This window comes from Ursus maritimus, unplaced genomic scaffold, assembly GCF_017311325.1.
Source record: "Ursus maritimus isolate PB19 unplaced genomic scaffold, ASM1731132v1 scaffold_24, whole genome shotgun sequence".
In the NCBI taxonomy this organism is placed as follows: domain Eukaryota; kingdom Metazoa; phylum Chordata; class Mammalia; order Carnivora; family Ursidae; genus Ursus; species Ursus maritimus.
In genome coordinates, this window is record NW_024424897.1 from 39,468,462 (window position 1) to 39,486,974 (window position 18,513).

General features: G+C 36.7%; 1 protein-coding gene across 2 annotated transcripts in view; it reads right to left on the reverse strand.

The window, feature by feature from the left end:
• Positions 1–1,497: 1,497 nt before the first annotated feature.
• SUZ12 (SUZ12 polycomb repressive complex 2 subunit) overlaps positions 1,498–18,513 on the reverse strand; it is a 42,269-nt gene continuing 25,253 nt past the window's right edge. For both annotated transcript variants that reach the window (XM_008695574.2, XM_040641022.1), the window contains 8 exons: positions 14,934–15,039; positions 11,053–11,230; positions 8,761–8,852; positions 8,408–8,551; positions 7,606–7,763; positions 7,010–7,208; positions 6,669–6,748; positions 1,498–3,844 (listed from right to left, as the gene is read on the reverse strand). In XM_008695574.2, coding sequence (XP_008693796.2) covers positions 3,499–3,844; positions 6,669–6,748; positions 7,010–7,208; positions 7,606–7,763; positions 8,408–8,551; positions 8,761–8,852; positions 11,053–11,230; positions 14,934–15,039 — 1,303 coding nt within the window. In that variant the 3' untranslated portion in view covers positions 1,498–3,498. The remainder of the gene's footprint in view (positions 3,845–6,668; positions 6,749–7,009; positions 7,209–7,605; positions 7,764–8,407; positions 8,552–8,760; positions 8,853–11,052; positions 11,231–14,933; positions 15,040–18,513) is intronic.

Here is an 18,513-nt window from a genome sequence, read left to right on the forward strand (position 1 = left end):
TTTGAGAGTGAGAGCCAGAGAAACACTCCCAGTGAACAGGGAGCCCGATGTGGGGGCTCAATCCCAGGACCCTGAAATCATGACCTGAGCTGAAGACAGACACTTAACCGACTGAGCCACCCAGGTGTCCCACATTGCGATTTTAATAGAAAGTACCAGATTGCTTTCGACATTGTACCAATTTATTTTGCCACCAGAAGGGTCTTGAGTGCTTGTTAATATGCCAGTAGTGAAACGACTTTATATCAACAGCAAGCTGAATCCATCTGTGTTCTTGCTCTCATCCCTTCCTTTTTCTGGTAACTTCTATCTTTGGCTTCTGTATTAGTCTGCAATCATGCTCAACCCTCCCATCCATTCTCCCCAGAATTCTTAACTTTGCCTGTCTCTGTCTTGGTGTGGCCCCATTTTCACACTCTCTTCATGTGTGAAACCTCTCCAACTCATTTCCCACGTACCAGACACTTTAAACCTGTTTCCTATCACTTCACTACCCTGAAGTTGCCATCTTACTCATTTTCTGTGCTGCAGAACTGCTGCTTCCTTTCTGAAACCTTGTTCCTGGCTCCGCCGCCCCTCCGTCCTGCAACAGCACCGCCCGAGGACTTCCCGGGCATTTACTTCCGGAGAGGTAGTGTTCTCCTAGCTGGATATTTCACCTGGGCTACTACTACGGTAGCATCCTGGTGGTGGATCCCTCCTTTGCAGAGCTTCTCCCCTCCCCAATTCTTAGAGCCATGGTTCACCAAAAACACAGGGTGGTGTCCTGTGTGCTGTAAATCTCCAAATACTTCCTATTGCCTGGAATCCAAACTCTCGGCACAGCTTGTAAAACACTCAGTTCATGTCACCGAATATCTGAGCACCAACTAAAACCATCAGGCAGTACTAAGGTCAGTGAGATGGACCTTGCAATGTGCTTAGAAGAGACCTAGAGTGAGCGCTGGAAGCGCAGAGGGGCACTCAGCTCCAAGAATCCACAGAAGCATGTGTACAGGCGACACGCTATTACTAGGAAATAAAGCAAGAGCTGAACTGTCAACTCCTCCGTAAAGTTTCCCCTAATTCTTCCAAAGTTGACTTCGACAACTACTAACCTCACAGAATGTTGTATAGAACTTTATTACACAATATATCATTTTACTTTAAAATTCTCATTTGTATCCCACTCTATGAGCTTTCTGAAGGCCAAGATAAATTCTTTTTCATTAAAAAGAAAAAAAATCCACAACCAAAGATGAATAGCTGTTAGGTTAACTAACATTGACATTACTCTGAACTATAAAAATGTTTTTTAAGTATTACCATAAATAACATGCCAGTGCACCTGATGTTACTAGAACTGGAAGTAGGATTGTGTGGATTTTTTTTTTTTAATTTCTTATTAACGCCGACCGATGGGTGTAATTTTTCTGGATCCTTACTACCCTAGCCAAACGAAAATTTTAGTACACATGTTAACAATGCATAATAATAAAAACCAAAACCAAAACAGAATACAGCTTTTATATTATTGAACTTTATGTACAAAATCATTTGATTTCAAATAAACATTTAATGTAAAAACAAACGTTCTTTTAAACTGAATTTTTTTTTTTTACATCTACTGTACCATTCAAATGCTTTATCATCTTACATGATTTCTTCAAAATCTCTTATCAAGGGTACATATAGAAAAGCATTTTTTTTATAAATAGAAACAAAGGGATTTTTTCAGCTTTTATTATAAGATGACATAAAAAGTTTACTCAACAGAAGTAATTTCATTACTATTTGGGGGAGGGAATCACCAACTTTTTGTGCAAACAATGCTAGCCTTCTTTTAAGCATTAAGAGCATAACTGCTTAAGAAATGACATAAGCAATAATTCTACACCTACATCTCCCCTAAAATAATCTATTTTTTTTTACATATGTGCACAGCTTTAGCAAATTAAAGCCCGAGAGAAATGCTCGAGATTCACTATCCGAGGCATGATCAGAGTTTACCGTAACTCATATTTAGAGAGCTTACCAATTAAGGAGTCTGTAATGAAAGCTGCAGTTTCCCTCTTTCCTATTTTTCTTAACACAAAAATCAATGACTAAGAACTTAATACTGGATGACAAATCACATCCACACTATTAGTTAAATAGCCTCACAGTTAAACACATCTTAAAAGACCAATCAAATCAGTATTTACATTTTATAAATTTCTGAAGACACCATTAGAAAGCTTATATATCCCTTCATTAAACAAAATAGGGAACTGCATCTGATGGTGGTGGAATGAAATTAAAAAATTAAAAATACCTGTATTTACAGCAGCATTGATCCTTTATAAATAAAGAATATGAAAATGCAATTATCTTTAAGGATAATAAAAAATTGAGGTGATGTTACTCAACCACAGTGCTTGGAGTTGGAATAAAAATCTATTGGTGCTTGTTAATGTGCCAGTAGTGAAACCACTTTCTGTTGGAGAAAATCCAACTGCAAATATGTGCACTGAAACACATATATCACAGGGCAAAACTGCTCACAACAATTCAAGTCAGCTTATCTGTATGGGATATTCTAATCATGAAATACATTACAAAGACATCCTTGCAAAGAAAAAAACAAGTTATAACATTTTCTGGTTCATTTTTATAGAACATTTCCTTCCTCGAAAGTGGCATCTTAAAAATCCCAAACTCATTCTTCCCTTGGTTTGTAATGAAAAGATGTGGACAGCTGAATTTTCAATGTGACTACCATATTGAAAAACAAAAAACAAACCCAAAACAGCAAATGTTCAAGTTTAAAAAAATATACCGGGTGAGCAATGCAGTAAAAGTATCCACATAAAAACAAAACGGTCAGTAACCTTGTGAGCAACATGACATTTCACGGTCAACAATGTGAAAAACTGACATTTTCTCAAACAGGCATAAGATGAAGAAGTGCTATTTTGAAATTGTAAAATGAACTTCTATAAAGAATCTTACGTTGTAATTTTTCATTCCAAATTGATAAATGATTTCAAAATCAAGGATCAAGGTTTGATTGCAAATAATAATGCAACATAATTTCCAAAAATCTGCAATTTCTGAAAGGAATCTCACTCCAATTTTCCCTCCCCAAAAAAGGTTTCACAATTACAAAGTAGAAAAATGGCCAGTCATAAATGCAAAAAACATTATAATTTAAATATGAAATAATTTCTAGATTATCAATTCAATATATTTCATAAGACAATTGCTGAAGTTAAAAATACTTTCTTTGAACTATTGCTTTTCATGCTCAAACCAGAGAGTGTTGTGATAACATCAATGAAACGGACACACATGTAATGCTGCATGACGAACTGAAGTCGAGCCCGGACACAAATACCCTTGTTGAAACCATTTACTTCATCTAACAGTGCCTGTTTGAAACCTATGATTACAAACGAAAACAAACTCTTCCTAGAGGCTGAATTCCCTAGAATGCAATTTCAGTGTTTGTCCATAACATGGGGTTAAGGTTTTTTCTTTTCAGAGTTTTTGTTTTTTGCTCTGTTTTGAAACCCCTGAGACACCATCTGCTTCCAAAGCTTTCTCTTTTGAGTTAATTTCACTAAATCCATTCGCTGTCCCATTTTGTTCTTCAGTGATTTCTTCATTTGCAGGGGAAGCAGATTCTCCTTTTTCTAATTTTTGCTGCATTTCACGGAGCTTGGTAACAGCTTTATCTATTGACATTATGCTAATAAGATTAAAGTCATGCATGCTGACTAGATGAAGCATGAAGTTTCGACATAAATTCTTCTTAATTATTTTCTGTCCATAGTTTTCTACAAACAGCATACACGCATGATTCATTTGATTGTCAGCAATAAACCTATTTAATAAAAATAACACAAACATCAATAGTGATAGAAAGCATGTTTTGTCAATGCAACATGGTAACTATGATAGACCAGTAAATGATGATTTAACAATTAGTAAAACTACCGTGACTCTGAGATTCAATGACCTGAATGGACTTAGCATTTAAAAAATTTAAAGAGATTTAATTTAACCAGGACTTAAATAGATGTCATTTCTGTTTGTCCTAATGAAATGGCATACAGCAGTATTAAAAGTGTAGACCATTTTCGCTTGCCAACAGCACTTTCATGAACTTTCTACATATACACTCCCCTCCTTTAGTCTCTCTCTTGACCTTGACATACTTTCCTATTTCAGAAGCAGTGTTTCTCTGCATTTTCACTTCATGGAAAATGTTTAAAGAAACGAATATGCCACATTTGTGACAATATGGATGGATCTTGAAAGCATTACCCTAAGCCAGACAGAAGGACAAAAACCATATGATCTCACTTATATGTGGAATCTAAAAAAACAGAGGTGCCTGGCTGGCTCGGTTGGTCAAGCGTGAGACTCTTGATCTCTGGGTCGTGAGTCTGAGCCCCATGATGGGTGCAGAGATTACTTAAAAAAATAAATTTGAAAAACAGTAACAAAACTCATAGATCAAACTTGTGGGGTACCAGAGGCAGAAAGTGGGAGGAGGAAAGACTGGAGGAAGGTGTCCAAAAGGTACAAACTTCCAGTTATCAGATAAAGTACTGGGGTATAATGTACAACATCATGACAACAGCTAACACTGTTGTACGATATACAGCAAAGTTGTTAAAAGAGTAAATAAATAGTAAGAGTTCTCAACACAAGGAGAAATCACAACAGGATTTCGAGGTATTGTAGCAAGGTACATACTATTTTTTTAATCCTTGGCAATAAGTGAAAATCGGGCCATTTTAAAAAAGGGACATATTTCAAGTGGAAACTGCTGTTAGAGCTAACCCTTTCTTACATAAAACCATTTTTTTTTTAAGATTTTATTTATTTATTTGACAGAGATAGAGACAGCCAGTGAGAGAGGGAACACAAGCAGGGGGAGTGGGAGAGGAAGAAGCAGGCTCCCAGCGGAGGAGCCCGATGTGGGGCTCGATCCCAGAACGCTGGGATCACACCCTGAGCCGAAGGCAGACGCTTAACGACTGCGCCACCCAGGCGCCCCATAAAACCATTTTTCTTTCTGCAGTTACTTTACTGTATCTATATAAGAGGATGTTAGCTGAATCTATTGTAATCATTTCACAATAAATGTAAATCAAACCATCATACAGTATGTCTTAAACTTACTTACACAGCGATGTATGCCAATTATTTTTCAATTAAACGGGAAAAAAGCCACATTAAAAAAAAACTGAAGATGTCACAACAAATGTGGTACAGCATGGCTGTGTTGATAGAAAGCAAGTAGGGTGCACCCACAATGATTAAATTTGAAAAAATCAAATTAAACCAAACAGGAGAATGGCTGCTCATTACCCACTGAAACTGAGAGTCCCAACAAAGTCTGTAAGGCCTGCCTGCAGATATTCTGAAATCCAAAGTTTACCCAACTACCTGCCACTTTATAATGCTAGCATAGTATGAACCCCAACAGTTGTTATGCTAACCGAGTTAGATTAAGGAATGAAAACAGAACCCAGTAAAGTAATGGTAGGACTAAAATTACATCTTGAAACTGACCCAGTAAGACAAAAGAAAAAACAGACTTAACCTAAGTTTTGAAATACAGAAATTACTCCTGAGTTTTAATGACTACACCAGGGACCAAACATTTTCTGTAAAAGGCTAGATAAGTAAACATTATAGGCTTTGCAAGCCATATGTGATCTGTTGTCTTCCTCTTTTTTTTTTTTTCCAACCCACCAAAAATGTGGAGACTATTCTTAGCTTAAGGCAGTGTATAAAAAAAGGCTATGGCCCATGCAACGCCAGACATCTGGGCTGGAACTTATGCACCAATTCCTCTTTACTTCCTAAGAGTAAAGAAATAAAAGTGCCCCTTACCATTTATTTCATTATAAATGAAAAAACTTTGGCTGCTTGTGCTATAGAAGAAAACCTTAAATGAGGACCCAATAATAATGAAGGTATAGAAGAAAAATATATGTTATTGACAGGCAAATAGTTCACACACAGAGGAGGAGGCAGATCTGCATGAAAAACACTTTGGAAGATACTTCGAGCCACAGTAGCACAAGAAATACGTACTGTTCTACCCTGACCTCTATGTCATGGTAGTAAGAAATCAGAAAATCTACTTATATTTTATTCTCAAGAATTAAGCAATTTAAAAAAACTATAATAATAGTGTGATAAGCAATTTTTAGGATTTCCAGGTGTGTAGCAAGGGACATAATATTTAATCCTTGGCAAAAAAATAAATGAAAACTGGGTTATTAAAAAAAAGGGACATATTGGAAGTGAAAACTGCTGTTAGAGCTAACACCTTTCTTACATAAAACCATTTTTCTTTCTGCAGTTATAATACTTTGGATTAGGGTAAGATTTAGGGCACACTGTATCTAAGCTAATGGAATTTTATTATTTTTTGGGGGAGAGGGGAAACGGAGAATCTTAAGCAGGCTTCGCACTGAGTGCAGAGCTTGACTGTACAGGGCTTGACTGCACAACCCTGAGATCATGACCTTAGCCAAAATCAAGAGTTGGACACTTAACCAACTGAGCCACCCAGGCAACCCTAAGCCAACGGAACTTTAAGTAAGATTCAAACACAGATTTACAGAATGTGAAGCAGCAAGAAGAGCATAAAGGAAATGGAATGTTTAAATTTAGAAATACCCTACCCATGCTTCATGACATGGAGATTCCACAGTTTCATCACTTCTTTCTCTCCTTCGTTAACATCAGAAAATTCCTCGATTTGCTAAAAAAAAAAAAAGAAAGAAAGAAAGAAAGAAAAAGAAAAAATACCTATTAAATACAGAAAAAACAAAATTGGTATTTCTAAGAAAAAATTATGAGAATATCAAAAACAATTTTTGTAATTAATTCCTTCATTTAGAAAGAGGTCCTTTACACTAAGTTAAGAGTTTAATTCATATTAAACAACTAATAGTCTTTAAACATGAATCACTTCATCTAAGATTCTAAAATCACGATCAGTGGTGATAACAGTAATACTCACTGTAATGGTTTTTTCTCTTAGCCATTCAGGATCTTTTTCATCTTCACTATCTACTTCCATTTCTTGGGGACGGAGAGGTAAACAAGTATCACTATGGAAATACAGCCGGTTGTGTCCACTACTATACGTTCGCTGCTGTTCTACTTCTCCATCTTCAGATTCAAGAAATTCAGACATGCTTGCTTTTGTTCGTTTTGGTCTGATGAAAAGAAATGTTGATGTAATGTTAAGTGACAGGGATAGGATTCTTTCTATTTCGCACCTCTCAAATAGAGTACATTCCTCTGGTACAGGTTCCTTCCTAGGCATGCACGCAGTAACTTCCACTGGGAGAATTCTTTAATCCCTCTAACCACTGTAGAGGTAGTGACATTAACATGTAAGACATAGGAAAAGTTCTAAGGAGGAAGTGAGAAAATCACTACAGGAGCTGAGGAGGGTTATAAAACAGTATACCGTAACACCAGACACTTAGCTAATAATCTGAAATAATGATTCCCACCCTAAACAGTAGCTCTGTCTGGCTCTCTTCTGTGCCTCCATCATCACCAATAAAAGCCAGAGAATAAGTTTTCTTGCATGACCTTTTTACCTACCTGCACACAAGAATATGTGTGATAGGTGTTCTCTTTACTGGTCCATTGCGACTAAAAGCAAATCCAGGTTGGCGATGAATATCCTGAGGATTTCCTGCATAGGAGCCGTCATAACACTCGTTGATAGAAACATCTATCCTAGCACCTTTTGGATGATACTGTAACAAGAATGGCAAGATGCTTAGAATAAGGGAATATTAGTTATCCCTACCCTAAATAACTACCACTCTAATTAATTAAGAAGTACTTGCGGCTCTTAATGTTTTGAGCACTAAAATGAGCCACGAATCCTAGAATGGGGACAGGGAGTCAGAAGACCTGGAGTCAACAAGATTTGTGTTGAAGTCCTGGCTGTGACATTTACTGGCTTGGTAACTTTGTACAAATTACTTCTTGTTTGAGTAAGAACAAAGAAATCACCACTTAATTCAAAGAGCTGATGTGAGGACTAGTAAGTCAGCATAGGTGCGCTATGCAAATATATGTAAACTGAATCACTGTAATTCATACGTACGGCAATCCATCAAATGCAAAGATTTTGGCATTTTGTGCAGAAGCACAATTTATTATTTTTATTGTTTTTAAAGATTTTATTTATTTGACAGAGAGCACAAGCAGGGGGAGCTGCAAAGGGAGAGGGGAGAAGCAGGCTTCCTGCTGAGCAGAGAGCCCACCATGGGCTCATGACCTGAGCTGAAGGCAGACACTAAACTGAGCCACCCAGGCGCCCCAAGAAGCACAGTTTTTCAAAGTCAGATTGTCTTTTATCTTATTGGTAAGAGAAACAAGAAAAGTTACTTACAACATAATTGAAGATAAACCTGCTGTGGCAGAGTTTAAGATGCTTGAGTAAGCTATAAAGTTTGCGGCAGTTCAGGGTACACCACGGGCAATGGAGGTCATCTCTTGCTTCAGTTTGTTGTCTTGTATTATTGTTATAAAGGAACTTTAAAATAAAAAACAAAAAAGAAAATCACTAACTTAAACATCTCAAGATATTTTGTTTCAACATCACCTTTAGAAATAGTTAAAACAAAAAAGAAAACCAATTTAGAGACATTCTTTTCATTTAAATATGCCAAAATATTCCGGATGTAACATGCAAAACAAAGGCATTTCATGATAACTTAAAAAAGAAGGGCCAGCTATGTTTACCTGATAAAATATTCTTAATTTTTGTCGGTTTTCATTTGAAGTATCTTTTTCTTTTCTTGTTTGTAGGTCTGTATTCAATGATTCTTTAACAGCTGAAAATATATACTTTTATATTTAATGCAAATATGTGCTTATAAAAAGTGAAATAATGTATCTTGCAAAACTAATTAAACATTAAAGTTATCAAAGACTTCTACCTATGGTACTTAACACAATTTTTTTAAATTTTATTTTTTAAAGATTTATTTATTGAGGGGCGCCTGGGTAGCGCAGTCCTTAAGCGTCTGCCTTCGGCTCAGGGCGTGATCCCGGCGATCTGGGATGGAGCCCCACATCAGGCTCTTCCGCTGGGAGCCTGCTTCCTCCTCTCCCACTCCCCCTGCTTGTGTTCCCTCTCTCACTGGCTGTCTCTCTGTCAAATAAATAAAATCTTAAAAAAAAAAAAGATTTATTTATTGAGAGCGTGCGCGCACACGAGCACGCAAGCAGGAGTGGCAGAAGGAGACGGAGAGAGAATCCAAAGCAGACTCCACGTTGAGTGCGTAGCCCTATGTGGGGCTTGATCTCACTACCCTGAGGTCATGACCGGAAGCCGAAACCAGGAGTTGGACACTTAATGAAATGAGCCACCTAGGTGCCCCACTTAAAACAATTTTTGTTCTCATTCTCAAGTTATTAAGGTCTACACTGGCAGGAGCCATTTTTTTTCCCTTTTAAAAATCCATCTCTCGGGGCGCCTGGGTGGCACAGCGGTTAAGCGTCTGCCTTCGGCTCAGGGCGTGATCCCAGCATTATGGGATCAAGCCCCACATCAGGCTCCTCCGCTGTGAGCCTGCTTCTTCCTCTCCCACTCCCCGTGCTTGTGTTCCCTCTCTCGCTGGCTGTCTCTATCTCTGTTGAATAAATAAAATCTTAAAAAAAAAAAAATCCATCTCTCTCTCCTCCAGCCTCCAAAAAAAAAAAAAAAAAAGTAATTAAAAAAAGCCCCATCTCTTATATTCTAAACCATTATGAAAGTAACCCCAAATAATTGTATGTAGTCACTATAATATTTTAAGCACTTTGAGGTCAGAGGTGGTTTTGACTGGTCTTTGTATTTTCAGTACACAACAGTGAGCAGACATCCACTAAGTGTTGGTTTAACAAAAATTAAATTAAAAATGATTGTATTAGTATCACTCCAAATCTAAAAGATAATGGCCATTAATAATTTGGTATATTTCTTTACAGACTTAAAAATAAAATGTTTTTATTTTTCCTGACATAACTAACCATTTCATATGGACAATTTTATATAAAACTTTCTTTCTCAGTTTCTTTGAAACACTTACCTATTAGACTGGCCACAGAGTATTTTAAGAAGTGCCCAGACCACAATTTACTTGGGAAATCTTTGCCCTGACACAGGCCATTTCTTACATCTCTTTGACTGTTACGGTAACTTACACACAATGAGTGGTCAATGTCAAAGACAGCTGTCTTAAGCCTTCTGTCTTCTTTAAAAAGATAAAAACACATAGATGCTCTCAATTGAGGGCAGTGTTCCCATCAGGCAGATACAAGATGAAAGAACACTACACTGCACCTGGGCCTTAACCCAGCAGAGTTAACTCCATTTGTAAGGGTTTTTCCTCTAAAAATTTCCTGCAAATTTTAACCTGGTAAAATTCAAGTTATGGTGATCCTCTTCCAGCCCGAAAACTGTAAGAACACTCTGAAATACTGAATTCAGTCCTACAAGATATACAAATCTTTACATGAATTATAAAAAGCATACAGTTCCAAAACCCTTTATATAGTTGCAGTTGCAAAATCTAAAAAGGTATGAAAACCAACTGTTTTTCTCATGAGCTTCAGAGAAATTTATTTGGTGGAAAAACTTGTCCTAAATTGACATGAGGCTATCTATAGACCTCATTTGAAGGTATTATGTAACATATGGCACATATATACATATATGCTATATATATACTATATGTTTCATCATGCTTTTAAAGTTTTTTTTTAAAAATTCCCAGATACATCTGTCACAAAACATAAAGAACTGCTGACATTTCCCAAAGAACAATTATTAGAGCAAACGGCAAACAAATTAATCTGAAGCCAAGTCCTAACTCTGCAGAACATTATTAATTTATTATTATTTTAAGTTTATTTATTTATTTCTGGTAACCTCTATACCCAATGTGGGGGCTCAAACTCACAATCCCGCGACCAATAGTCTCTTGTTCTTCCAACTGAGCCAGCCAAGCGCCCCTGCAAAGCACTATTTTGACAGTGATGGTTTCTTACCTATGGTCTGAGTAGGTTTAACTGAACCAGGCTTGTTTTCTTGATGAAGACTCTCTGAATTTCTAGTGGCAAGAGGCTTGGCAATAGGAGCGGTCGATTTATCATTGGTCTCTCCTGTCCAACGAAGAGTGAACTGCAATGTAGGTCCCTGAGAAAATGTTTCAAATGGAGGCAGCCTCTAAAACAGAAAACGTATGAAAAGAGTGAAGGTTCCACAAAATGAACTGAAAGAAATCATAGGAACAATCCCTCCTGATCTCTATTATGATAAAATTAACGTAGATTTGAAAACCTAAAATGCCTACAAAGATGGCCAGGGAAGTAAAGCACATATAAGGGCAGTACAGACTGAAGTACCAGAGAGCTCAGGTTGCCTAAATGGATGAATTGTTGCCATGTGCAGAGAGCCCCAGCACAGCCAGATTTTCAGATTTTTTCAAAAGAAGTCAGAAACCCAAGTTCTCATGGGAAATCTTTCTATTCTTACACGTTGGTAATCAATGAAAAATGGTTTTAAAAAAAACAACAAAGAAACTGTGGTAACCAAAGCCTGCCAGTTTGCAACCTGTTAGATGACCAAGTACTTTCTTTTTGTAAATTGAACACTTAGAGCAATTAGTAATTCTCCCTGACTTCTTCAGCTTCAACGACAGTTGTCCTTGTTTCTCCTGTTTGGGTTTTGGGACTCTGAACTCTCTTAACTTTCCTCCTCCACCTCTAATCACTAATAAGATGACTCTTCTCGGGGTCTCCTTAATTCCTAGCTAACATTTAGCCATCTGCCCTAATCTCTCACCTATCCTTAAGGATTTACTTATTAGGCTGATGATCCCAAATTGATTGTCCAGTCTTCATACTTGCGCTCCGAAACTGTGTAATCTGAACTGCCTCTTGGACATTGCCACTTGGATGACATCAATGTCACCCTAAACAAAAATATGTTTAGACATGAATCTATTTTCTTTCCTTCCCAGGTATAATTAGTTTTGTTCCTAGCATTATCATTCTACTAGTGACCCTAAACTAAAAACTTCAGAATTACATCTGACTCCTAGTTTTCTTTTCTCTTATATAATCACCAAGTATAGATCCCTACTACCTTCTTATTACAGTATCTCAGCTGCTCTCCTCCTTCTAATTTTTACTTCTCAATTCATATATAGAAGACCAAATAATCTTCTGAAAGACTGCTTTCATGCTATTCCATAGAAACCTGTTTATTGGGGCACCTGGGTGGCTCAGTCAGTTAAGCGCCTGCCTTCGGCTCAGGTCATGATCCCAGGGTCCTGGGATCGAGTCCTGAGTCAGGCTCCCTGCTCAGCGGGGAGTCTGCTTCTCCCTCTGCCCCTCCCCAACCCCCACTCGTGCGCATTCACATAAATAAAATCTTAAAAAAAAAAGAGGGACGCCTGGATGCCTCAGTCAGTTAAGCTCCTGCCTTCAGCTCAGGTCATGATCCCAGGGTCCTGGGATCGAGTCCCATATCAGGCTCCTTGCTCAGTGAGCCTGCTTCTCCCTCTGCCTGCAGCTCCCTCTGCTGGTGCTCTCTCTTTCTCTCTCTCTCTGACAAAATCTTAGGGGAAAAAAAAAAAGAAACCTGTATTTTACTGCCATACAAGCCTAAACTCCTACATCTTTATTACAAATAATCCTCTTAAAACTATGATTCTGGACAGAAGTGAAGTAAAAGTGTGCTTTTATAAACCAGTTTTGAAAAAGTAAGTCTCTCCATATCTAGGTATTTACTGCATAAAAATAACTGCAATGCATAAAGATACATGTACTAGTATATTCACATTTGTGAAAAGGTAAAAAAATTTAATATAACTGTATTATCCATTAAAATAGCATTGGTTTAGTAAATTACGGAACATTTATTTTTAAAAGAATACCACAAAGCTTTTAAAAAGAACCATATCTAAATGCTCTGACTTTAAAGGGATGCCCATATCATATTGTTTCAATTTCTTGGGAAAAACCAACAGCTCATATAATTCTTATTTTCTTGTGAATAAAAACTTAAATAAGAAATTTAAAACATAATGAACACCTGCATGAAATTCAAACACTACAGATAAGCATAAGAAAACAAATTTTAAATCACATCACCTAGAGGTAACCATTAATTTTAGAAAAAGTAGGAATGTGTATACTAGTAAGTAAAAACTAAATACCATGGAAATCTTGTCAACGTACTGTTCTTTTTAATGACTATCTTTTTAGATTTGAGATATTTCCATTTCTCACTACTTAAAAATTTTTGACAGGATCTGTTACCTACATCTTTTCAGTTAACCAGTAACACCTTGTGACAAAATTGAGGAACTGGGCTCAATTGCTAATGCCTATAAACACAATTTAAAATGCCATCCATGTTGCCAGCCTGCCCTCCAGTAAGGCTGTCCCCAGTTATTCTCACATTGAAGCATTATGTGAGAATATGTGTCCTCACATCTCCAACCAGAAACGGTCAATCTTTTTGTCAAATTAGTAAAGTACTATCTCTGATTTTATTTACATGTCTTTGAATACTAATAAGGCTGAACGTCTTTTTAAAAGCTTACTGGTTCATCTATACTTGTTGCCTTAAGAATTGCTTGATTGTCCTTTAACCATTTTTCTAATTAGATTGCTTATTTTTCTTGTTGATTTATAAAATAACACATTCACTTTAGCTTTTTGTATGTTACTTTTTTCCCTGGCCTATCATGTTTTTAACTTTAGATTTTTACAGTGGAGAAATGATTCACTTTCATCAGTTATTTTATGCTAACTTTTGCATCATACTTACAAGAGTTTTCTTCATATTAAGATATTAATATTCACCTACAGTTTTTTCTGAAGTTATATGTAATGTTAATTTTTACATTTATGAGTCTTCTGGAATTTATGAGGTCTAAGTTTATTTCCAGATGGCTAGCCACCAGTTCTTCACAATGAATGGTCTTCCCCACACAGATCTAATACCAATTTTATCACAGACTAACGTCCAAATGTACATGAAACTATTTTAAAACAATGCTTCAGTGATCCACTCATGTATTCCTATGTTTAGGAATACAATTCCTATGTTTACCATACAATTTAAGGTTTTGTTTTTTTTTTTTACTTGTATAGTATGTTCTACTATCCGTTAAGTAAATGTTCTTAGAAAACTTTCACAATACTCCTAACTATTATTACACACTGTCTTAGGTTAACTTGAGACTAATTTTAAGGCTTAAAAAAAAAAAATCCCAAGATTTTGCTTGTGATGGCACACTGACCTAACGTATTTGGAAATAAATGACATCATTATTCTGTTGCATCTGCCTACCCAAGAAATGTATTTATTCTTTTAAGTCTCTTAGAAAAGTTACTTTAAGTATGATTCATATAAGTTCTGCAGATTTCTTGACAAATGTATTATTGGTCATCGTATGTTGCCTGCTGTAACTATGAGCAGGATTTACAACAGTCTGTTGTTGTTGTCCTTAATTCAAATTAGCTAACACATAGTGTACTACTGGTTTCAGGTACAATTGTAGTTAACATTTATTGAGCACTTATTTTATGCCAGGCACGGTGCTAAGCATATTTATTTCATTTAATACATCAATTCTATGCCTCGTTTTCTAGATAAGCAAACTGAGACACAAAAGCTTAAATAACTTGCCAGCATGCCACACAGCTAGGAGTGGAGATCTGAACCTGGCAGTCTGGCTCCAAGGGCGGTGCTTTCCATTGAATACTCTGACTAGGTAATCTTTACTTGTATATTTCAAAGTATAAAAACAAAGGACTCTTTACTTCCAACATGAATTTGCATCTGGGAAAGAAAACATCAATCAAAAATGGGAGTTCATGACTATAACGTGCTCCACCTTCTAAGCAGTCCATACCTTCCCATCAAGAATAGTCTCCCATGTTGCTCTTTTCTTGCTTATTGGACATTCTTCCATTTCCTGCATGGCTACTTCATATTCCCCATCTAAAAGCTGTAAGCGCCTGTTAGACAAACACATACACTTTAAAGTAACCTGTGTATTATTGTAAGTACACAAATTCTATATCTTTAGATTTACACTAAAAAGCATTTATTAAATTTATAAACTAGCTTACATACCCAACAAAATTTTGAAATATACCTACTCTCCATTCCTGACAAAAGCAATTTTAATGATCTGCACTAATAGCTATTACTACTAGAGAATTATTTCATTACTGTAGCTACTCAGACATAACTTCTTATACTAACGTTTAATATATGCCTAAATTCTCAAAACTTGGTAAATTTTAAACATTAAGTATAAAGCATGAGTGTAAGCTTTATACTTTAAGAAAATGGGATAACAACAGTGTTACAATACTTGCCTTAGGTAACCACTAAGAATTATGCCTGTTATTTCTGACTACTGAAGAAATTTGAACTAGAATTCTTGACTTTCATTCATGACCAGTAAACTTGATGACTGTGACTCTGGTAACTATAAGATCCTGGGGGCACCTGGCACATATAGGTGCTCAATAAACATTTCATTGATGAATAAATGAATGAAATACCAATTGAATGAAAGAATTATGCCCATACTCACAGTTTAGTTTTAATGTACGTGTACATATATGTGTGTGTACATACAGTTTGTATTATTTTTTTCATACCTTTAAACACTGGTAACACTACTACCCTAAACACCATTCTTCAACCATGCTCAATAATTAATTGTATGTCACAAGAATCTGGCTTCTCTTCCTCAGTCTTGGAATAGTTCTGTTAGGTGGTAACAGCTAACATTTATTGAGTGCTTACTATGTGCCAGGCATTATTTGAAAGACTTCACTTGTTTCATTTAATCTTCCCAACTCTATGAAGTAGATTACTCCACTTTTCAGAAGAAGAAACTGAGGCAGAGGGATTAAGTAGCTTGCCTTAGGATGACACAGTAAGTAGCCAGCACTAGCAACTGAATCTGGGCAGTCTATCTCTAAGTCTGATCTTAATACCAAATGATTTTGAGACTTGAGAATTTTCATCTTTATGCTGTGCGCCCTGAATTTATTCTACTTCAACAGTATAGCAGTAAAGCTATTCAAACTTAACATTTTAAAAAGCTATTTTTATGTATGTGTATAGGTAATAATACATTCATATACTTCTAAACTGAAATGAAGCTTCCCTCATTCATTTATATGGCTACATAATATTCTATTTTATAGTTGTACGTTTGACAGCTACAACCCAATTTACTCTCCTACCTGTAATGCATGAGGAGGCCCTTTTTTCCCCACAGCCTCATCAACAGTGCTTTATCAGTTTTTTGATCTCTGCCAAACTGGTAAGTGAAAAAATGACGTCTCAGTGTACTTTTATATTCAGATGTCTTATCTTTTAAATGTTTAAGAAACACATATATTTTCCTTTTTCGTAAACATTTTTATTTTATCTCTTGCTCAAGCTTCTATTGGGCTGTGGGATTTTTCTTAATGGGTATGATCTTATATTTAAAAAATGAGACATCAATCTTTAATAGGAGTTGAAATTAATTCTCCCTTGTCATTTTTTTTGATTTAGCTTAAGAGGACTTCGTTTTCAGAATATTTTTTTTTTAAAGATTTTATTTTTTTATTTGACAGAGATAGAGACAGCCAGCGAGAGAGAGAATACAAGCAGGGGGAATGGGAGAGGAAGAAGCAGGCTCCTAGCAGAGGAGCCTGATGTGGGGCTCGATCCCAGAACGCTGGGATCACGCCCTGAGCCGAAGGCAGATGCTTAACGACTGCGCCACCCAGGCGCCCCCAATCAGAATAAATTTTTAATTTTGCTCGGTATTTCATACTTTTTCTATACAACTTTTGAATTGTGGTCATTCTTTAAGGAGACTTTAACTTCTCTGAGATTATAAAAAAAAAACTTTACACATCTAACTCCTCGGATCTCAGCTTGTAAGTACTTTTCCTCCATTGAAAGGAATCAAGACTAGAAGCGCCTGTCTGGCTCAGTCAGAAGTACATGCAACTCTTGATCCTGAGGTTGTGAGTTCAAGCCCCATGCTGGGTGTAGAGATTACTTAAAAAAATAAATCTTTCATGGGGTTCCACAGTGTGGAGCCCACTTAAAATAAAAAAGGAAAGGGGTGGGGGGACGCCTGGGTGGCTCAGTCAGTTAAGCATCTAACTCTTGGTTTCAGCTCAGGTCATGATCTCAGGGTCATGAGATTGAGCCCAACCCCCATGTCGGGCTCCACACTGAGCAGAGCCCGCTTGAGATTTTCTCCCTCCCACTCTGGTACTCCCCTAGTTCACACTTGCACATGCTTGCTCTCTAATAAATAAAATCTTTAAAACAAACAAACAAAAAAAGGAATCAAGATTCTGAAGAAATGGCCAATTCCGAGCAGAAGTAGGAGAGGGAGAATATAAGTCTGGGGTATCTTACTATTCAGAAAATAAGGAAAAACAAAAAATAAATAAAAGTAAGTAAAAAAGCCATATAGGACCCTGTTTAGAGGGGCTCCCCCTGACTAAATTTGGGACAACTTGAGCATTAAAATGAGTAACAACATGAGTAGATTAAAGCAGAATGAATAAAAATGGGTTTCTTCTTAAATACTGATTAAAAGTAAGTTGAGAAGAGGAATGCTCTTCTATTTATAGAAGACATGCCTATAAACATGGAAGAAATGATAGAATGTTAACATTTTGGCAACTGCCATAGGAATAATAATTTTTTCAAGCAAGAATCATTGATGGATGCTAAACTACTGGGTGAAAGGTTGTTGGGGAGAAAACGGACATTTACCCAGCTGAAACTGAAATTACCACAGAGATTACATATTAATTAATTAAAGGGAAAAGATACCGTTACAATGGAGAAATACTGTGACCACAACTTTAACCAAGTGATCAAACCTACTTTTACCTGCGTGTGTGATATACATAAAGAACACATTACCATTCAGTGTACCCCACCCCAAATGTTCAATCTGAATCTAATCCTAAACTGAGAGACATTTTGCAAAACTACAGGCCTGTACTTTTAAAAAGTGTCACAAATAACAATGAAAAGAGAAAGACACAGACTCATAAATATGGAAAACAAACTAGTGGTTGCCAGAGGGGAGGAGTATGGGGGACAAACAAAATGGGTGAAGGGGATTAGGAGGTAAAAACTTCCAGTTATAGGGGCGCCTGGGTGGCACAGCAGTTAAGCGTCTGCCTTCGGCTCAGGGCGTGATCCCGGCGTTCTGGGATCGAGCCCCACATCCGGCTCCTCCACTATGAGCCTGCTTCTTCCTCTCCCACTCCCCCTGCTTGTGTTCCCTCTCTCGCTGGCTGTCTTTATCTCTGTCGAATAAATAAATAAAATCTTTAAAAAAAAAACAAAAAAACTTCCAGTTATAAAATAAAGAAGTCACAGGATGAGAAGTACGACGTACGGAATACAGTCAATAATACTGTGATAACTTTCTATGGTGACTACAC